Here is a 19,593-nt window from a genome sequence, read left to right on the forward strand (position 1 = left end):
TTGAGCTGAGAATAATTTTAACAATTTATGTTTCACTGGGAGTAATGTCTCCCAGAGGCAAGGTTGTGTAATATCATCAACTGGGGCTATACATACAACCTTGCCAACCACCCGGCTGGCAATATTATTTCAGTCTGGCTGACTGGCACACCAGGAAAAATCAATTGTCACCAGACATCAGGTGACATCAAGCAACAATGACTGTCACTTTATTCCAGCTCTGGTGCTACAACAACTAGGCTAAAATGGCCCCTTTGTTTCCTACAGGGGACTTTCCATGCGGCCAACTGTGCAGCTGGTGGGTAGCTCTGTGCACTTAGGCTGATGTCACCTGTAGTCTAGTGACAGTTTATTTTTCCTGCTGGCAGGAATGCATCTTGGATGATGCAAGCTGCATGGTCTTCATAGCTGATTGGAAGATGCCTCTTGGCCGACAAGAGTACAACCTCTCTGGCTGGGAGGAATCCCTTCCAGGCGACAAGAATTATACATTCTTGTTGATTAGAACACATTGCTCCCAGCCAGCAAGACTTTATAACCTTGTTGATCCCGGCCGACGCGGCTGTAGCGGGGCCAATGCTTACACCACGAGTTATGGTGGACGGATGCTTGACGCAATGGATTGCGTCGGCTCAACCGGGCCGCCAGATATGCGGGGGGTGTAACGCCCGCGGTTGCTCAGCGGCACTGCGGCGGATTGACTGCATTCCGTCGGCTCAACACCAGCTGCAAGTGCAGCCAAAGCACGAAAAAAAATTCAATTGCTCACTGTGAGACTTGAACCCACAACTAGCACCATTTTCAAATGTCACTAGCCTGCCGCTTACCACATACCACCACCCGCAAATGGGTGTTGTTTTCTCCGCAGTATAAGGCTAATCAATCCATAACCCTCATAATAATTTTGCATATATATTGATGCAATTTATTCAATTAACCACGTGAATTTTTTTTGTCAATTTTTCTCACAAGTTTTAATGAATGGTTATTTTAAATTTGTTTTCATGACATATGCATTTTCTTCCTGACGTTTGAAGAGGTTTAGAAAAAGACATCAGATTTTTTTTTCTTTGTCTATAGTGATGCCGTCAGGCTGACGCATGACCACAGTCAGGCCAACGGTGGAGTCAATGGTGAAACTGATACTTTACATGTATCAGTATTGTGTGTGTATTGTATCAAAATAGATGTATTTTGGATGTATTGGTTATCAGATACAATACATGGTTTTCCAAAACTGTGTATTTGGGTGCCCAATACAATACAATACAACATGTATCTGGGGAAATACATGCTGTATTGTATTGAAATACATGTATTTGTGATGTATCTGATATCAGATACAATACACACTTTTCCAAAACTATGTATCGCCAATACAGATTCAAATACACGTATTGTATCAGTTTCACCGTTGCAGGGGAGTCCTGCCAGTTTTTGATGGCAGCCCACCTGATCTGGCGGGATTACAATAATCAGGGTATGCCCGGCGGGTGATTGACCGTGGCGCAGGCCAGGTCAAGCCGACGGCGGTGTAAAGCTCAAAAGTGTTCCTGAGAACCTTTTGCTGAGTGCGGAAACGGATGAATGAGGTTACCTCTGCCTTTCCTGGGTCACTAGACACTAAAACAAGCCCCCCAAATCTATGATTGGAAGGTTTATGTAGTTATAGTGGAGGTGTATCAAAAGATAGCCTACTTTGAGCAGGTGGCTTAAGGGTTATGGTGATGTAGCTGATGTGTAAGTGTTATAATGAGGTTGTAATTTGTATGTAAGGGTGTAAAACCACAATATAGAGTGGGGCTAATACTGTAGAGTGAGCAAGTATTGTACTGTTATGGGGTAAGTTGAGTGCAAGTAGTTTGCTGAGAGAAATTACAACTGGGGGAGGAGAGCCTCCTTAAATAGAAAAGAGTGAGACATTTTAGCTCCAGGGGAGCAAGAGAATGAGGGGTTTTAGCTGCCCTGAAGACTACAATGAGGTATTTTGGCTGGTGATTGACAGGTCACATGAGGTCATGATGTCATATGAGGGAATTTAGCTAGCGAAAAATAGGAGGTGAGCTGTTTTAGCTGGCCTGGCCTGTCAACTGATGTCATCCGCAACCTGCATGAGGGGTTTTTGCTATCTTGACACCTGCATGATGTCATCTGTCAACTGTCAAACTGCAGCCCCTATTACACTAGTCTGCATGCACCTGCATAAGACTGCATTAGAATGCATAAGCCTGCATCAAGTGTGCATAACACTGCATGACATGTGCATAGCACAATGTAATGAGTGCAGCTGCTGAGGTAAAGTATATGTAAAGGGTAGACAAGCTGGCAGGGTGGTCCATGTAACAGATTACATGTCCTGGGTAAGTGTGGTTCATGTAACAGATTACATGTCCTGGGTAAGTGTGGTTCATGTAACAGATTACATGACCTGAGTATGGTGTTTATGTGTGTGAAACTGACTGATGGTGTCTTGAAAGGGTTGTATCTTCTGATCCAGAGGGGTGTAAGTTGTGTTGTCCATGGTGTCCTTTGTAGTTTTGGCCGTAGAATCCAATGGTGTTGCTGTATTGGTTGATTTGAGAGTGTACATATGAGAAAAAGGGAATTTTTGAAACGGGCTAGATGGGTAACCATAAAGCATATCACAGCGGCCACCCAAAAATTTCAACCCATGGTGTAGTTGCACCCATCTGGGCGTTGGGAATTTCATGTAGATTCTAAGTTGGGTGCAATGCCTTCCAGATGACATTCCTCCTGGTCAACAAGACTATTCCGCTACCCCGGTGTGGTGATTTATATAGGCGAGCGCGGCAGAAATGTCCACGCGGGGATAGCGCGGGCGGGGAATGCACAAAGCCGGTGCATTCCGGTGACATAAGCACTGAGGATTAGGTCAGGGAAGCACACTAGGAAAGCTTACGGAAAGTCACGCGCGGATTGGAATGCACGGATTGCGGATTGCGGGTTTTGGATCGTGGGTTTTGGATCGGAGCGGAAAAGACAGGGCTGGACTGCGGCGGGACTACACACGTGGACTGGTAGCAGCGGCGCGTCAGCGGGTGAGCCACGACAGCCGGAGCGGGTTCCACCAGCGGGTGGAACCGGGGTGAAGGCGGAGGCGAGAGAACGACTGACGGGGGCTAGACAGAGGACGGTGGGAGGACAAGCGTCGGAGAGGAGCGGAGTCTGGGAGAGTGACGAGCGGGATAGCGGGCGGAGCTGGAGGACTAGTGCGGGAAAAGTGTCAGATGTGCGGGATCGGGTGGGAACGGTGACAAGCGTGGAGGGAAAGATGGGGGTGGCTCGGGGTTTTCTCTTTTCTTTTCCTCATCTTTTATCCTATCGATCTTACGGATTACTCACTATCGTACTTACAACGACGGACGTACTAGAGTATTAGGAGATTACCTGTGTTCTTATTCCTTTTTGAGAGATACTTGCGGAGTTTTGTGCTACGAAGTGCAGAGCTTTATTCACCTGCGGATTATTACGCTATAGATCAGGCTCAGTAGAGGAGCGCTGAAGGCTAGCGGAAAGTAGCAGTGCGGAGCCGAGTTACCAACAATCACACAGCCCGGACATCAATATATCTTGAAGGAGGCGGTTAGCGGACAGTCTTCACCAACTAACCAGCTTTTATTCTCACAAGTGGGGGTCTGGCCGGGAACCCAACTTTGTGTCGTTATCGGATACTCGGGAACTAGACTTGCGCGGAAACGTTGAATGAACCCATTGGAAGACGAATTCTTCACTCCAGGCGACGAAGAATCTCAGATCGGATCAGGCGGCTCGGACAGCGGAGACACAGTAACTGCGGAAAGCGGGGAAGGTTCTTCTTCAAGACCAGCCGAAAGACAATCGTGGTTGGGAATAGCGGGAGGACCGAGACTAGGACAGACATCTTTTTCGTCGGCGCGGAGTCAGTTTTCGCCCAATCAGTCAATTGCATCGAGGAGGCAACAGTTGTACCAGCGGAGCATTCTGAACGATCGACCAGCGGTGCCAGCGGGAGGATTGACAAGCGGAACTTACGGAGTTCGACCAGAAGAGACAGAAGACGAGACCATGGAAGACGCGCTAGGAGGGCAACGACCCGCGGCTCCAGCGCCAAGCGGAGCGAAGATACGGCCCAGGGATTATCCGCACCTCAAGTTTTCAGAGGCGGAGGTGGAGCGTTTTATCAACCGGTTCGAAAGAGCGGCTTTGCAAGAAGGTCTGACGGATGCGGATAAAGCGTATCAGGTGGTCAACTTCTTTCCGGAAGGCAAGGACTTGCGGGAAGTGGAGGACATGAAGGGGTTCGAGAGTAAGGATTGGACCAAGCTCAAGGAAGAGATACTTGAGAGGTGGGAAGATCGCGGACCCAGATATCGGGAGAGTGACTTGGAGAAAGTGGCTTCGGAGCGTGCGGACAAGAGCGGAGTATGTGTCCTACATTACCAGTTTTGATCAGGTTCTACGGTATTTGGAGCGGAACGAGATCGTGACGGCCGATATGGGTACAACAAAGCGGATTTTCTTGAAGGGATTCGACCGGAATTTCACTGAGAAGGTATTGCGGGGGCTTAACGAGCGGGGACTGATGGTCAAACCACGACTCGGCGGGCCGAAACTGTTGCCCAGCATGAAGGAGCTGCGGTCCGCCGTTAAGGCGGAACTTGAAGTGTTGGAGCTCATGAACGACAGTCAAGGAGATGCGGTTGTGAAGGCGGACCCGGCTCCGCAGGCGCCGGTGACGGTCAAAGACGTGAGTGACCTGGCAGATACACTGAAAGAGTTGAAGCTGTTCATGCAGAAAGCGGCGCACAAGCCAAAGGAGCAACAGGCGGCCGTGGCACCAGCAGCCGCTCCCGCGGCTCCTCAGGCGGACGTTGCTCCGCAGGCTGGCGGGATGCCGCCGTGGAGGCGAGGACCTCCCGTGTGTGACTATTGCAAGGAAACTGGCCACATGCGGAATCAGTGCAAGTATTTCGAAACGGACAGGGCTGCGGGAAAAGTTTCCTTGTGGGGGCGCGCGTTCTTTTGGCCGGATCGTACGCCAGTAGATGGACCGATTCCGAGAGATGTGGTGCGGGCCGGAAAACCTTTGGCGAAAGGAAAAGAGGTGGAAGGGAAAGTGAATATCGGGATGGTTAAGGGCATGGTGTGGAAGCCGCCGGCAGTGGCCAGCAGCGTGAAGTGCATGCAAACGGGGGAAGTTTTCTTGGGGGAGCGTTTGGAGAAGATGGATTTGGATCCCGTTCCCGCTCCTAAAGCCAGGCCGGAGCCGGTCAAGCAGCTTCCGGCAGCTCCGGTGGTGGGGGGCAACAAGAAAAAGGCGGCAGAAGTTGCACGGCGAGCAATGGGCGCGGAAACCACGGTAGCTCTTACCTTGAGGGAGCTGGCGGCAATTTCCCCGGTGATGGCGGATGAGATGATCAGCGTGCTGAAAGAGGCGTCAGGTGAAAGGAAGCCAGCGGCGACGGCTGTTACCACTAACACGGAAACTGCGGAGGTTAAGTGTGCGGAGTTTGGACACTCGCTGGATTCAATTCCCGTTCTACCATTTACGGCCGTGTCCTGTCCACTGGGATACGTGAGTATGAGGGTGGGAAACGTCACGAAATGGGCTATGATCGACACAGGGTCCATGATCAACATTCTCCCAGCGGATTTGGCGTCGGAGGCTAACTTGGTGCTGCGGAAGACTCACATAAAAATCCGCACGATGGGCGGGTTTATTTGTGAAGTGGACGGGATAGCGGAGGCGGAGACGGTGGAGGTGGCGAAGGTGACCAAGAAGTTATTGTTCTTGGTGACCAGGTCTCACGAGATCATTCTAGGTCGACCAGCACTCTTTGCTTTTCGAGCGCAACTGCGCCTCTGCCCCGCAAGGCAAGCGGAAGTGATGCGGGTGGAAGGGACTCACGGAAAGCAGTACGAGACGATCATCTGTCAGCCTCAAAGCGGAGATTGGGTGACGGAAGTGGGCGACGGGGCACCGCATCACTGTGCGGAGCCTCCCGCGGAGGATTTTTCATTGTCGGCCAAGCTATCCGGGCGGAGGGAGCTTTGACTCAACCTGGACGGTCGACATTTAAGAAGCGGGAGGGTATTGGCGAAGATACGGCGAGGCGGGTCAATACCAAAGTGAGCTTTCCATCGTGTGCATCTCTGAGTGTGGAAGGATCAAAGCACCAGCGCCACTGTGGTGAGCCGTGACTCTGCGACAGGGACGAGTGACGAGCGGGAAGCGGGAATGGACGAGAGCGGAATAAATGGTGCGGAAATCGGGAACTGCGCGATGGAGGCGAGCAGTGTACAAGTAAGTCCTCCCAAGTATGCACTCCCGAGTCGGCTTTCTACGAAACCCTACCATTGTGCCACGGTCGTGAGCGAAATGAGACGTCCGCACAGGGGTTTTATTGTGGCTAGGACAATCGGCGACGACGGTGAAGCGAGATTGGGCCGGGTCAACGGCGGAAGGTATAAGCCGGTGGCAAAGAAGGTGCGGCCGCGGAATGTGGCGATGCCGCAGGAGCTCAACCCGCCATTGAGGGAGATCAAGTGGAGTCAGGACCCGTTCAAGACACCTCTGCATTGGGTTCCGCCGAGGTTTGAGCCAACGGGGCGGATTACGGCGGAACGGGTGGCCAGTCTCAACTTTGGGCCACCGGAATGGCTTCACAAGGAGGAGTTCCACTTATTGGCCAAAGCCATCACATTGCGGGAGAAGGCGTTGTTGTTCGGACCGGAGGATCGGGGCTTACTCAAGCGAAGTATTGGTGACCCCTATTGAATACCCACGGTTCTGCACGAGCCTTGGCAGATACGGCCCATCCCCATACCGGCGGCGATTTGTGGAGAGATGACGGAACTGGTGCGGGAACGGTTGCGGACGGGGTTGTATGAGCAATCATGCTCCAGCTATTCTAGTCCTATCTTTGCGGTAATTAAGCAGGACAAGAAGAGTCTGCGGATCGTGCACGATTTGCAACGGCTTAATTCGGTCACTATACGGGATGCTGGGTTGCCGCCACGCTTAGAAGAGTTCATTGATACTATGGCGGGGCGGGTTTGCTACGGCCTGGTGGACGTCATGGGCGGATATGAACAGCGGGAATTGCACACGGAGTCGAGGCCGCTGACGGCGTTTGAGACGCAACTGGGGCGCTTGCAGCTTACTTGGCTTCCGCAGGGAGCTACGAATTCGGTGGCGGTGTATCAGGCGCAGATGTCTTGGATTCTACAGGACAAGTTACCTCATACGGCGCAGATATTTATTGACGACGCGGCTGTGAAAGGACCAAGGAGTGACTACGGCGGAGCAACCTTGGCGGAGAATCCCAATATTCGTCGGTTTGTCTGGGAATACGCGGTGACTCTGGAGCGTGTTTTGTTTAGGATCGAGGAAGCGGGCCTTACGGTTTCCGGAAAGAAGTTTGCGGTTTGTGTACCGGCGCTGGAGGTCCTAGGGCACGAAGTGTCTAAAGACGGGCGGCGGGTCGCGGAACCGAAGCGGAACAAGATCCTGGATTGGCCGAAGCCACGGACGGCGTCTCATATCCTGCAGTTCCTCGGGTTATGTAGTTTTGTGCGCATGTTTATCGAGAGGTTTGCGGAGATTGCAAGCCCAATGCGGAGGTTGACCCGCAAGAATGCGGAATGGAACTGGACTCGAGAGTGTGACGAGGCGTTCGCAATGCTGAAGGACATCGTAGGTCGACAGATTTTGTTGAAGGAACTCGACTACGATAACGGCGGAATCCATTTGGCAGTGGACTCAAGTGAGTTTGGTGCAGGCGGAGTACTCACCCAGGAAGAGGACGGGAAGGATTGGCCCGTGCTGTATGAATCGGTGACGTTTACGGACGTGGAATCGCGGTACTCTCAGCCGAAGTTGGAGCTGTGCGGAGTGGCGAAAATTGTGCGGAGATTGCAACACATACTGTGGGGCGTCTATTTCGAATTACTGGTCGATGCGGAGGCGTTGGTGCGGATGATCAACTGTCCATCGTTGCCTAATGCCCCTATGACGAGGTGGGTGGCATTCTTACAGCTGTTTTCTTTCGAAGTGGTGCACGTGCCGGGCAAGGCGTTCACGTTACCAGATGCGCTTTCCCGCATTCCCCTTGGTGACGACAAGGATCGATTCGCGCTGGCGGAACAGCTGGACGTGGAGCGGCGGATTCTTGATGTGCAAATGGCGAAGGACGTGGTCGTGAAGGAGGGCGGAGGCTTGTCAGTGACTCAGACGCTTAGGTACGAGCACTTGGTAGTGTTTCTGACGACCCTTTGCTACCCTGCGGGAATTGGGCCGATAGTTCAGCGCTGGATCAAGCGTAAGGCGGCAAATTTCTTCGTGCATGAGGGTCAACTATGGCGTCGGAGCGCACCGGTGCACTTGGTGGTAGTGACGCGGCGAATTGATCAGGAGGCCGTCCTGCGGAGTTTGCATGAGGAGCTGGGTCATCGAGGCGAAGCGGAAACGAGACGGCGAGTTCAGGCGCGATTTTGGTGGCCGGGTGTTTCGAGGAGCGTGCGGCAATGGGTGCGGAGTTGCGAGCAATGCCAGAGGCGTAGTCAGCGTCTACCTAAGGAGATCAGGAAACCTACAGAAACGCACACGCTGTTCAGCAGGATATCGATGGATGCGGTGCACATTAAGGCAGGGAAATTCAAGTACCCAATTGTAGCGCGGGATGATCTCTCTGGCTGGGTAGAGGCGCGGCCTCTGATGAATCTTACGGCGGCAAAAGTCAAACAGTTTCTGGAAGAGGATTGGTTTGCGCGGTTCGGGAGCGTGCGGCTTATCACGGTGGACGGCGGTGCGGAATTTCGTGGCGGCTTGCGGAAATTGGTGGAGTCGTGTGGCGCTAAATTCGGTAAAGTAACGGAGTACTATCCGGAGGGTGCGGGAATGATCGAGCGTGGCCATCAGCCGATCAAGAACGCCCTGGTGAAATTGTGTGGCGAGGATGGTAAGAAGTGGCAGCAGTATCTGCCCGCCGTGTTATTCGCAGATCGGATTTCTACTAAGCGGACGACAGGGTATTCGCCATACAAGATGTTATTCGGGTGCCAGCCGGTTTTGCCCATAGATATCGAGATGTTCACGTATCTGGCGGTAGACTGGTGGAAAGTTAAATCGGCGGACGACTTGCTTTTGGCACGAGCAGAGCAGCTGTTGCGGCGGGATTCTGTTATTGCGAAGGCGGCGGCGCGCCTTAAGGAGAGCCATGCTAAGGCGGTCCGCTATTGGGACCGTCGGTGTTCCCATCGCTTGCGGGATTCCCTCCGCAAGGGGGAATTGGTTCTTCTTTACAACCGTAGCCTTGAGTCTCAGTGGGGCAAGCTGTTTGCTAACAGGTGGAATGGTCCTTATCGTGTCGTTTTGCAATTTCCTGGTGGAAGTTATCAGCTGGAGGAACTGGACGGGACGCTTCTGAAGCGGAGGGCGGCGGCGACGCACGTCAAGCGGTTTTACGCGCGGGGTTCTACGGATTTCGATCAGACCGCGGAATCAGGTGACTCTGAAGAGGAGGTGCGGGTTCCTGAGGACACCTTGTCTTCAGCAAGCTCAGAAGGTGCGGAGGACACGGGCGCGGCGGCTAGCAAAGAGGATTCCGGTTTGGAAGCTGTGTCGGAGGAGGAAGATGCGGATCTGGCACCTCCGCCTTTGCGACGGAGTCGGCGTTTGCGGACCGCTGGGGACAGCGGTAAAAAGGCTGGGGCGGGGAAGGCCGTGGCAGGCAAACGCCACAAGTGATTATTTGTGAGGGGGTGCGCTATCTGGTCTACAGCCAGGTTACATAGCCACCCCAGAATGTTTGTTATCTTATAGAGTTCGGTTTCAGTTTGTTATACGTTTCACTGGCTTGTTGTCTATCTGTATTTCTAGGTGCGGGGTACGGGGATTTTTGTGCGGAAAATCCTTCTGGGGCGGACCAGGTACCTTGCGGAATTTCTCTCGTGGATTGCGGAATTTTCTCTGGTTTTATCTCGTGGATTGCGGTTTCTTTATGGATTGTGTTACGGTAAAAGGGTGGTGGATATATATATATATAAAAAAAAAAAAAAAAAAAAAAAAGAAGGATAAAATAGGAAACGTAGTGCGGGGACTAAAGTGGTTCTCATTCTGGGGCGGTCCAGGCACTTATAAAAAAAAATAGTTTTTTTTTTTGGGAAGGCGGACCTTTTTGCTCACTTTGCTTTGGATTCTCAGTAGTTTTCTCTCCCTAGGTGGCAATTATCCAGGTGCGGAGCTCAGAATGCGCGTGTATTTCGAGCATTGTTTCCGCATATAGGAGTATATACAAGGGGGGGAGACGACAACAGAAGAGGAGAAGAGGAAGCGGAATAAGGGAAGCTAGGGAAGTTGGGTGTCGGAGAAGCGGCGGGTACGCTCAGTTCGGAGGCGCTCCGCAGGGATAGGGAGGTCGTAGTCTGCGACGGTGGGTTGCGCGGGGTGTGGCTCATTTCGCAAGGTTTCCTCTAAGTTCTGTCGAGCTCAAAGAGTACGTTCGTCGGTGGGAACGATGACGGCTAGCTCAAGGCAATCGACGAGCTGGTTGATGCCAACAATGAAGACTGCGTACCTACGGCGGCGTTGTGCAGGTGTTACCGCAGAGAGGTGAAGTAGAGCACGGTACATATCGCGGAAAGCGCCTACGCATTTGAGTACGGCGGCGGCGGGGAATACCGCTTCCTCCCAGAGGGGATTTTCGGGGAAGGTGTCGCGCAAGTCGCGGGCAATTTCCGAGATTTCACAATTAAGCGACCCAGCTGCGGTGCCCGGGGCAGGCTCGTTAGGCGGCGGTAAATGGATAGGTACCGACGAGGCTCGAGGGCGCGGAGTTGGAGAGTCACGAGACGCGGATTGAATAGTAGCGGCTGGCGGGGCAAGGAGTCGAGGCGCCTTTGGGGTGGTCTCAGCCGGCGGAGACGGTGGGTCCGTGGACTCTAGCGTGTGGACGGAGGCGGCGCGGGCGGTTCTGGCCTGCGGGATTTCGGTGTGCGGAGCGGATTGCGGGGAACTGGGCGGTGAGCCGGAAGGAGTATGGGACAGGTCTTCAGGTGCCATCTCGGTGTCCCTTGCTGGGGTGGCTGGAGCGAAAAGAAACGGTCAATAGTCAGCGGCGATGCGACAGGTAGAAGCGGAAAGATTGCTTACCGGGAGCCTGGAGAAAGAACAATCGGCGTTGGATCACGCGGACGAGCGGAAAACCGGGCCGCGAGACCGAGGGTTTGCGGACCGGATGGGCACGGGCGCTTAGAGGACCGATCCGTAGAATCCGCAGAGGGGCGCTTCGAACCAGTAGCGGGAAAAGACTTGGCAGACGATGAAGGTTCAGCGGCTGAGGTCGATGCAGTTTCTTGAGGACGTTTGAGACGCTCGTCGACCAAAGGCTTGTTGACGCCGTGCTTAGTGGCCCACGCCTTGGCTTGTTGGACGTATTCTTTGATGTTTGCACAGTTGGCGCGATTGGGTGGCGGAGTCATGAGGTCTTCACCGTGTGCGGAGGGCGACTTGGTGCGGGAACTAACCAAGATAACAGACGGGGAGCGTTCCGCACGAGAACTTCGGGATCCAGATGGCGGCGGACGGTTTTGGGATCCGCGATTTCTGCGGGAGCTGTCGGATTTGGGAGTGAAGGCGGAGCAGCGGCGCTTCGAATCTCTACAGTTGTTACACGCACGACCAGCGTGGGAGTAGACGCAGGGTAGTCCGAGTCGAGTGCAGCGATCGCAAGCTACCATGTTTGAACGGGAAGAGATGGGTGGGAAAGGAGGATGATGTGTATGGGGTATGTGTGACGAGTGTGGGAGCGGACGAATGTGTGGGAAGATCCTGGGGGCAGGACTTCAAAAACTGGGGCGGATGTGGTGATTTATATAGGCGAGCACGGCAGAAATGTCCACGCAGGGATAGCGCGGGCGGGGAATGCACAAAGCCGGTGCATTCCGGTGACATAAGCACTGAGGATTAGGTCAGGGAAGCACGCTAGGAAAGCTTACGGAAAGTCACGCGCGGATTGGAATGCACGGATTGCGGAACGCGGATCGCGGATTGCGGGTTTTGGATCGTGGGTTTCGGATCGGAGCGGAAAAGACAGGGCTGGACTGCGGCGGGACTACACACGTGGACTGGTAGCAGCGGCGCGTCAGCGGGTGAGCCACGACAGCCGGAGCGGGTTCCACCAGCGGGTGGAACCGGGGTGAAGGCGGAGGCGAGAGAACGACTGACGGGGGCTAGACAGAGGACGGTGGGAGGACAAGCGTCGGAGAGGAGCGGAGTCTGGGAGAGTGACGAGCGGGATAGCGGGCGGAGCTGGAGGACTAGTGCGGGAAAAGTGTCAGATGTGCGGGATCGGGTGGGAACGGTGACAAGCGTGGAGGGAAAGATGGGGGTGGCTCGGGGTTTTCTCTTTTCTTTTCCTCATCTTTTATCCTATCGATCTTACGGATTACTCACTATCGTACTTACAACGACGGACGTACTAGAGTATTAGGAGATTACCTGTGTTCTTATTCCTTTTTGAGAGATACTTGCGGAGTTTTGTGCTACGAAGTGCAGAGCTTTATTCACCTGCGGATTATTACGCTATAGATCAGGCTCAGTAGAGGAGCGCTGAAGGCTAGCGGAAAGTAGCAGTGCGGAGCCGAGTTACCAACAATCACACAGCCCGGACATCAATATATCTTGAAGGAGGCGGTTAGCGGACAGTCTTCACCAACTAACCAGCTTTTATTCTCACACCGGTTGGGTTGTACCCTCCCAGACAAAAAGATTGTAGACCTTGTTGACACGGGCTGGGGATTCCCTTCTGCCCGGAGCGAGCCGGGTGCGAGAAGTATGTATTTACTTAAAGTATTGGAGGAGTGCTACTCATCTGTCTGTAAGTCACAGGGTTTTTTCATTAACAACAGTCAAGTCACTAAATAGGAAAGTCCATGACTATGACCAATTGAACCCTTTCAGTCTCATGGCAGATACATTTGCAGGCCAACATGCGTGGAGGGAAGGAAGGGGGTGGAGGCTCACGTTTTCTCTTCTCTTTTTCCCTTTTCATAATCTTACTTACTACTCATCACTGTACTTACAATTTACAGATGTACTAAGTTTTATAAGAGTTTTACATGACCCTTATATTGCTTACTTGTTGGATTGCTATTGCGGACCTGTGCCTGCAGAGTGCAGAGCTTCTTCATTTGTGGATTAGTATGTTATAGATCAGGCTCATTGTGGAGCGCTGAAGGCTAGCAGAAAGTAGCAGTGCGGGGCTGAGACATCAATAATCACTCAGCCCGGAAATACATATTCTTGAAGAAGGCGGTGTGGGGATTTATATATGCGAGCGGTGTAGAATGTCCACTCGCTGCAGCATAAGCAGATATGCAGTGGGGCGGCTGAGAAAATGCTCAGTCTACATATCCAAACAAGACAATAAGCAGGCGTGCTTATGCATCTCATATGTAGGCTGAGGGAAACCTTGAATTTACTGCTTAAAAAAGCACGTAGAAATTCGGCAAATGGGGCAAGCTGTGGGACCGGGAGCAAGGGAGCCGGGGTTCAAGCCATGCTTTGGACGCGCGGACTCAGCAGAAGGGTTGGAACTTTGGTGGGACTTTTGGACGTACTGAATAGTGCAAACCGGCACCAGGAGAACTAGGACAGCGGAAGCGGACAACATCAAAACGGATTATGTTGGGGCAGACAGGCCAGGTAGAGACTGGGGTTGGAGGCTAGTCAGAGGGTGTGGGATAACAGGTGTTGGAGAGGTACTGGTCTGGGAAGCAATGCATGCAGAGTTTTGGCAATTGCGGGAAAGCAAGGATGCAGGCAATGCCGGCTGGGAGCGGAGTTATGCAGGTGGAGGGAGTGAAGGAATAGGGAATTTTGGGGCGGCTTTTCTCTCACTTAAATTCTTTGATTCTATCATCCCACATACTACCCAATTTTATGGTATTACTGTAGTTACTGCTATACTTACTTGAATTTTGTGTATTATTACACTACAGAGAGTTTTTACCACCCAAATTCTTACTTACTTGCAGAGTTTTTCTGTGTGTGAGCAGAGCGGCTGAATCTTACATATACTAGACGGATCATATCAGGCTCATATACATATGTTGCAGGAACCCAGTGCCAGTAACCATACAAACCTGGAGCTATCTAGAAAGAAGGTGGAGCTCCACTTCTTATCAGGTGTCATGCTTTTATTTCAACAGCGGAATTGGTCATTTCTACTCACTTACCAACCTTGATTCTCACACCAGGGAAGCTGAAGCAGGCTACACCAGCCGGTGGAGCAGGGGCCAAGGTGCCAGTGAGAGAATGACTTTTTGGGGCTAGACAGATGATGTGGGAGTCCAAGCATCAGAATGTGACTTTTATGTACTCTCTGCACCTTTTCTGAAAAATGAATTCCAATTTCAAAGTCAATCTTCTATTTAAGTAATCCAAGGTCCTCATGAATGAAGTGTAATTGAGGGGACCTACTTAGCTCTTCTTTGTCTGAAAGCTTGAAAACCTTTTAATTTTGAGTGCTTCCAGGAGTTGTGCTGTCAACATGTTTTTTGCCTTCCAAATCAGTTTCCACATTGACTACTTGATGTGGTTTTATTTTGAGGAGGTTGTTTGGATGTGGCAGGGGAACTGGTCACCAAGCATGTTGGTGATACAGTTGCTTTTTGATGCTTTGTTCCTTTTGCCATTGCAAAGGGGGTGGGTAGTTGTTGAGTGATGGATTTCAATCTCTGGGGCCAAGAGTCAAGCACAAGTGAGCGCGCCACAACTTTACCATCAGATCACATACAACTGCAGTGCTGCAAATGAGATTGACTGGCTGTGTGAGAAAGCAAGATTCCCTAGATGACAGGTACCTGTCGCACGTGACCAAAGGGTGGACACCCGCACCTGCATGCGTATCCATAGGCAGGTAGCTGTTGAAGTCTAGCAGGTACCTCCTGATAGACACCAGTTACCCGTAAAGAGGTACTTGATGCCATCTTTAGTATGAGACTGTATGAGATTCTGTACCCCATCTTCACCGAGGTGCGTAATATAGTACACCACAAGTGGTTTGGGGTCCATATCAGCCGTACCCCTTTCTGGTGTCCATTTAGTAAAAACTTGGGGGGCAAAAAGAATGAACCTGGTCAATAATGTCTCTGTGATTCAGTAAATCTTGAAAGTTTGCTGCCAGGTGGAAAAGGGGGCTAGAAATTTGCTCATGCCATTGAAAAACAAAGAACAATTGGAAATGCTTGACTTTTTTCAACCGTAAACTCTCATCAATTCACCTCTGCAGTTTGAGTGGTGGTGTTAAATTTGACTAATTTTGTGTTTTGAGGGGGAAGTGGTGGGTGTGGACCGTGAGAGTGCATTGGCAAAGCCGCCCTGGACTCTAGTAACACATAAAATCATAAACTTCCAATCTAAAAAAAGGTGTACCGCCCAGACACTCAAAACAGAGCAATAATTCCAAAATGGTACATCAAAAATCATCACTTGAAAAGTTTTATTATCTTATAATGATTTGAGGTATTGAAAATTTTATAATTTCAACTTTGAATACCTTAATTGGCTTTATATCACTTTTGATCACAGATTGATCAGGTGTATGCCACTCTAAATCTGATTTTTGAGAATCCTCTCATTTGTAGGGATTAGTAGAGTGACTCCAAAGTGGTCAATGTCACATAGGCGGATAAGAAATAAGTATGTATGTAGTGCGCTCACGAGCTGGGTTCTGTGACAGGGGAGATGGGTGACAGTGGAGTGAGAGTCGGAGTTTGAAGCCAGCGAACCTTCAGTGCATCATCGCTGTATGAAAGCTCCATCGCACCACTCCCACTGCCTGCTATCATCCCCCACTTCGTCATATCATCAACAGCTCACATCGGAAGCACATACAGCCTATCAAGATGAAAGCAGCCGCTGCAAGAACCTTCGGAAAGAGTGAGTATCACCTACCTCAGTTCGTATTGGCCATCTGTTCGAGCACTGACTCACCCGCCATTACTTCTCATCAAATAGAGTCCAAAGATTCTGTTCCTTCGAATGGCTCGGAGGCCAAGGCTGATGAGTCTGCCGATAACAAGCCTGGCCAAGCTCGCTCACTCAAGGTCTCCTCTCCCGGCACTTTAGTCATCCGGATCGTCGAGGCCACCGGATTGAAGCTTCCCGAGGGCACCGAACTTCCCGAGCGTATCCAACGCGCCCTCGACAGTGATGCTGCAAACTCTAGCTCGGTCAGCGGAAGTGCCGGGCCAGGCTTGAACAATAAAGCGAGCCATCGAGTCAGTGTCCATCGAAAACAAAAATGGTGGCTACCCTGTAAGTTCTCCTCTTGCTTTGGCTTTCATCTTTCTTCCTCGAGCTGCCTTCACCATCGCAGTCCTTTGGACCTTCTTCTTTCAATGCTTTTGGTCTTCTCACCCACTCATGCAATGCTTTATGAATCCCACCTCGCTTTGCTCAACACGCCTTCACCACACAGATTGTATCTTAACTTATGATAAAAACGAAGTAAGCACATCTGGAATTCCAGTATCCAGTTTGACCTTGATCGTGAGTGATTGACACTTGTGGTTTTGATAGATATTGGTCGATGCCGTCGGCGGAGCATTAGAAAATCCGGGCTGGATGTATCGCGCAGACTTGTCGGCTTCCGTTTCCTAACCTTGATTTCTCGATCACATGCATGCTAATCTTCTGCCCCTTTGAATAATCTGTTTCGTGACGACACACTACAGTGATGTATCGCGTGCATCCGACGTTACTGTTTCTGCTTACCTAAGGACCGCTCCGGGTCATGATCGTCAAGACATGGGCAATGATTTGCTCATCAGTAGTGTCACATTCTCTCCCAATATTCAAGCTAAGGTTAATACTTCATTTCAAAAATTGCATACAGTCCGCGTTATGAGGAGGTTTGGTAGACAATTGACCTTTCGGACTTTAACGGATTGAATTTCATTTTCGTCAATCAGGGTGTGACCGATGCATGGTATCCCGCTAGCAGTGGCGAAGGAAGGTTCCATGTCCAAGTGATGTATAAAGCTTCTGCCGTGGGTCTTACGGATCACATCCTCATGATTAACTGGATTACACTGCTTACCAATTTGGTGGCTTCTTTTAGAATGATCCCTTGACCATCGACTCATTCGAGTTATTAAAAGTCATTGGGAAAGGATCATTTGGGAAAGTCATGCAAGTTCGCAAGAAAGACACCGGTCGAATCTATGCGCTCAAAACCATTCGAAAGGCCCACATCGTTTCTCGCTCAGAGGTCACTCACACCCTCGCCGAACGAACCGTCTTGGCCCAGATCACCAACCCATTCATAGTTCCTCTCAAGTTTTGCTTCCAAAACCCCGACAAGCTTTATCTGGTCTTGTCGTGCGTACATATTACGTCTTCAATCTGTGATTGCTTCCACACAAAAGCTGCACCTATGCTAAGATTACGCTGTTTCTAGCTTCATCAACGGTGGTGAATTGTTTCATCATCTGCAGCGCGAAGGCCGATTTAGCGAGGAACGATCAAGACTTTATACCGCTGAGCTTCTCTCGGCACTTGAATGTCTGCATTCGATGGATGTCATTTACCGGTTTGTAAACTCCTGTTGCTGTAGGTAAGGGCTTTGAACGACGCTTTGCTGAATGTATTCTCCCTTTCTAGTGATTTGAAGCCGGAAAACATTCTTTTGGATTATACTGGCCACATCGCCTTGTGTGATTTTGGGCTTTGTAAGCTCAATATGGGTGAAGCCGAACGAACAAATAGTCAGTTTACCTATCCATACCTACTCAACGCTTGGTTTGGTTCCCCACTGACTTCTAATTTGTTTTCAATACACATTTTCCAGCGTTCTGTGGAACTCCAGAGTAAGTTGTCTATAGTCCATCTCCCGAAGAACTGGATTGTTCATCCTGAAAGTTTGCATGTGGTTCCTATCCGTAGATACCTTGCCCCAGAAGTCATTAAAGGGGAAGGTTACGGTAAAACTATTGATTGGTGGACGCTGGGAATCTTGTTGTATGAGATGTTGTCCGGTCTCCCCCCGTATTGTGAGTTTGGGCGTCTGAGTGTTGATTTATTTGAGTATGTCACTGATGATGTTCATGTCATCTCCAAACAGATGACGAAGGTGAGTGCTCATCACGACCTTGGGTGGTGCTCCCAGAGGTGCTGATTCTCCGCTCAATCGCGGTTTCCATCCGTCTTGATAATGTTCAATTTAGACCATCATACGATGTATCGCAAGATTCTCAAGGTGCGTCACTTGTGTTCTAAACTTCAGATGATCGGAGAAATTGACAAGTAGTATTGGCAATTAAACTATGTAGGACCCATTAACCTTTCCAGCCGAAATCAAGCCTGATGCGCGTGCCCTATTGACTGGGCTACTTGACCGTGACCCCAATGTTCGTCTGGGAGCGAGAGGTGCAGAGGATATCAAGCGACACTCCTTTTTTGCCAAATCCATAGGTTCGAGGCATTCTGTTTTCCAAACCTCCTGATCCGATGTCCAGAGCATCAAACGCTGAAATCAGGGCTTGTGCAGATTGGGATAGATTAAACTCGAAAGGATATCGTCCACCGTTCAAACCCAGTGTCGAAAGTGCGGCCGATGCCAGCAATTTTGATAGCGAGTTCACAAGGTTAATGTCTCTCCTTTCAGACTTTTATTTCAATGGAGTATGGTTACTTTGTTGTCGGTGGTTGAAAAATAGATTGGTTTTTACATCGTAGTGAAATGCCTATGGATTCTGTGGTGGAGGATTCGCATCTGAGTGAAACCGTACAACAACAGTTTGAGTATGTCCAAGAATTTTCAACTCTTCTGGGATCCTACGGCTCAACTCATTTCTTTTTATTGATAGGGGCTTCACTTTCAACCCGGCTGGTGAATACATGAGCGAAAGTGTCCGAGATTGATAACCGCAGCGACAAACAAACTACCTTTTTCACCCGAAGGAATCATCACACAACCTATTCCGATTACCCTCTACGTTTTCAAAACTTCTCAGTGCCGATTTCCCCACGGACACTCGCCCTTCACCAAGTTGCCATTTTTTTCGGCTTCGGTTTCTTCCTTTTTCCGAGACACTCTCTGCCCAGGTCATTTCCTAACCTTTGGTCTCACTGCCGTGGCAAAGTACTAGGATAGATTGTTATTGTTACCATCATTACTGTAGATAAACCGGAGCGTGAGTATTGTAAATTCTTTTCATCCTTCTGGCTACTTTCACGTTCGAAAGTTGCTCGCTCTCTTTCATCCCAAGAAACAAACCGCGGGTTTTTTGTGGGAGGGGGGTTATGTTTGGCTTCAGTTTTTTTATTTCTTTTCAAAATTGACCCGATAACATGTTTATATACATTTGCAAGTCTCGTTTTGTTCCTTTCATCGAACTCAAGTTGTCTATCAATAAACTCTCCATCGTTCCCGAGTGCAAATTTGTTGTTTCTTTTTATCTTCTGTGCACTATAATTTAAGGCTCTGTACATAAATAGTCAAACATTATATGGTATTTTTATGTTTGGGCCGGCATGCCCCCAGTGACCCACCCAGACTTCTGCCGGTGGTCACAGTTTCCAACTTA

The 19,593-nt window shown here is 50.4% G+C and overlaps 1 protein-coding gene across 1 annotated transcript; it reads left to right on the forward strand.

Moving 5' to 3' along the window:
• Positions 1 to 15,909: 15,909 nt before the first annotated feature.
• On the forward strand, positions 15,910 to 18,928 carry PtA15_5A927 (uncharacterized protein; the record flags this gene model as incomplete). The annotated part of the gene is made up of 17 exons (XM_053169740.1): positions 15,910 to 15,943; positions 16,022 to 16,321; positions 16,485 to 16,513; positions 16,586 to 16,647; positions 16,741 to 16,870; positions 16,978 to 17,055; positions 17,127 to 17,386; positions 17,466 to 17,597; positions 17,669 to 17,772; positions 17,856 to 17,874; positions 17,951 to 18,057; positions 18,129 to 18,137; positions 18,232 to 18,263; positions 18,337 to 18,478; positions 18,555 to 18,651; positions 18,743 to 18,808; positions 18,874 to 18,928. The coding sequence occupies 17 exons, from the start codon at positions 15,910 to 15,912 to the stop codon at positions 18,926 to 18,928; spliced, it is 1,656 nt and encodes a 551-aa protein (XP_053020907.1).
• Positions 18,929 to 19,593: the final 665 nt, after the last annotated feature.

This window comes from Puccinia triticina, chromosome 5A, assembly GCF_026914185.1.
Source record: "Puccinia triticina chromosome 5A, complete sequence".
NCBI classification, from domain to species: Eukaryota; Fungi; Basidiomycota; class Pucciniomycetes; order Pucciniales; family Pucciniaceae; genus Puccinia; species Puccinia triticina.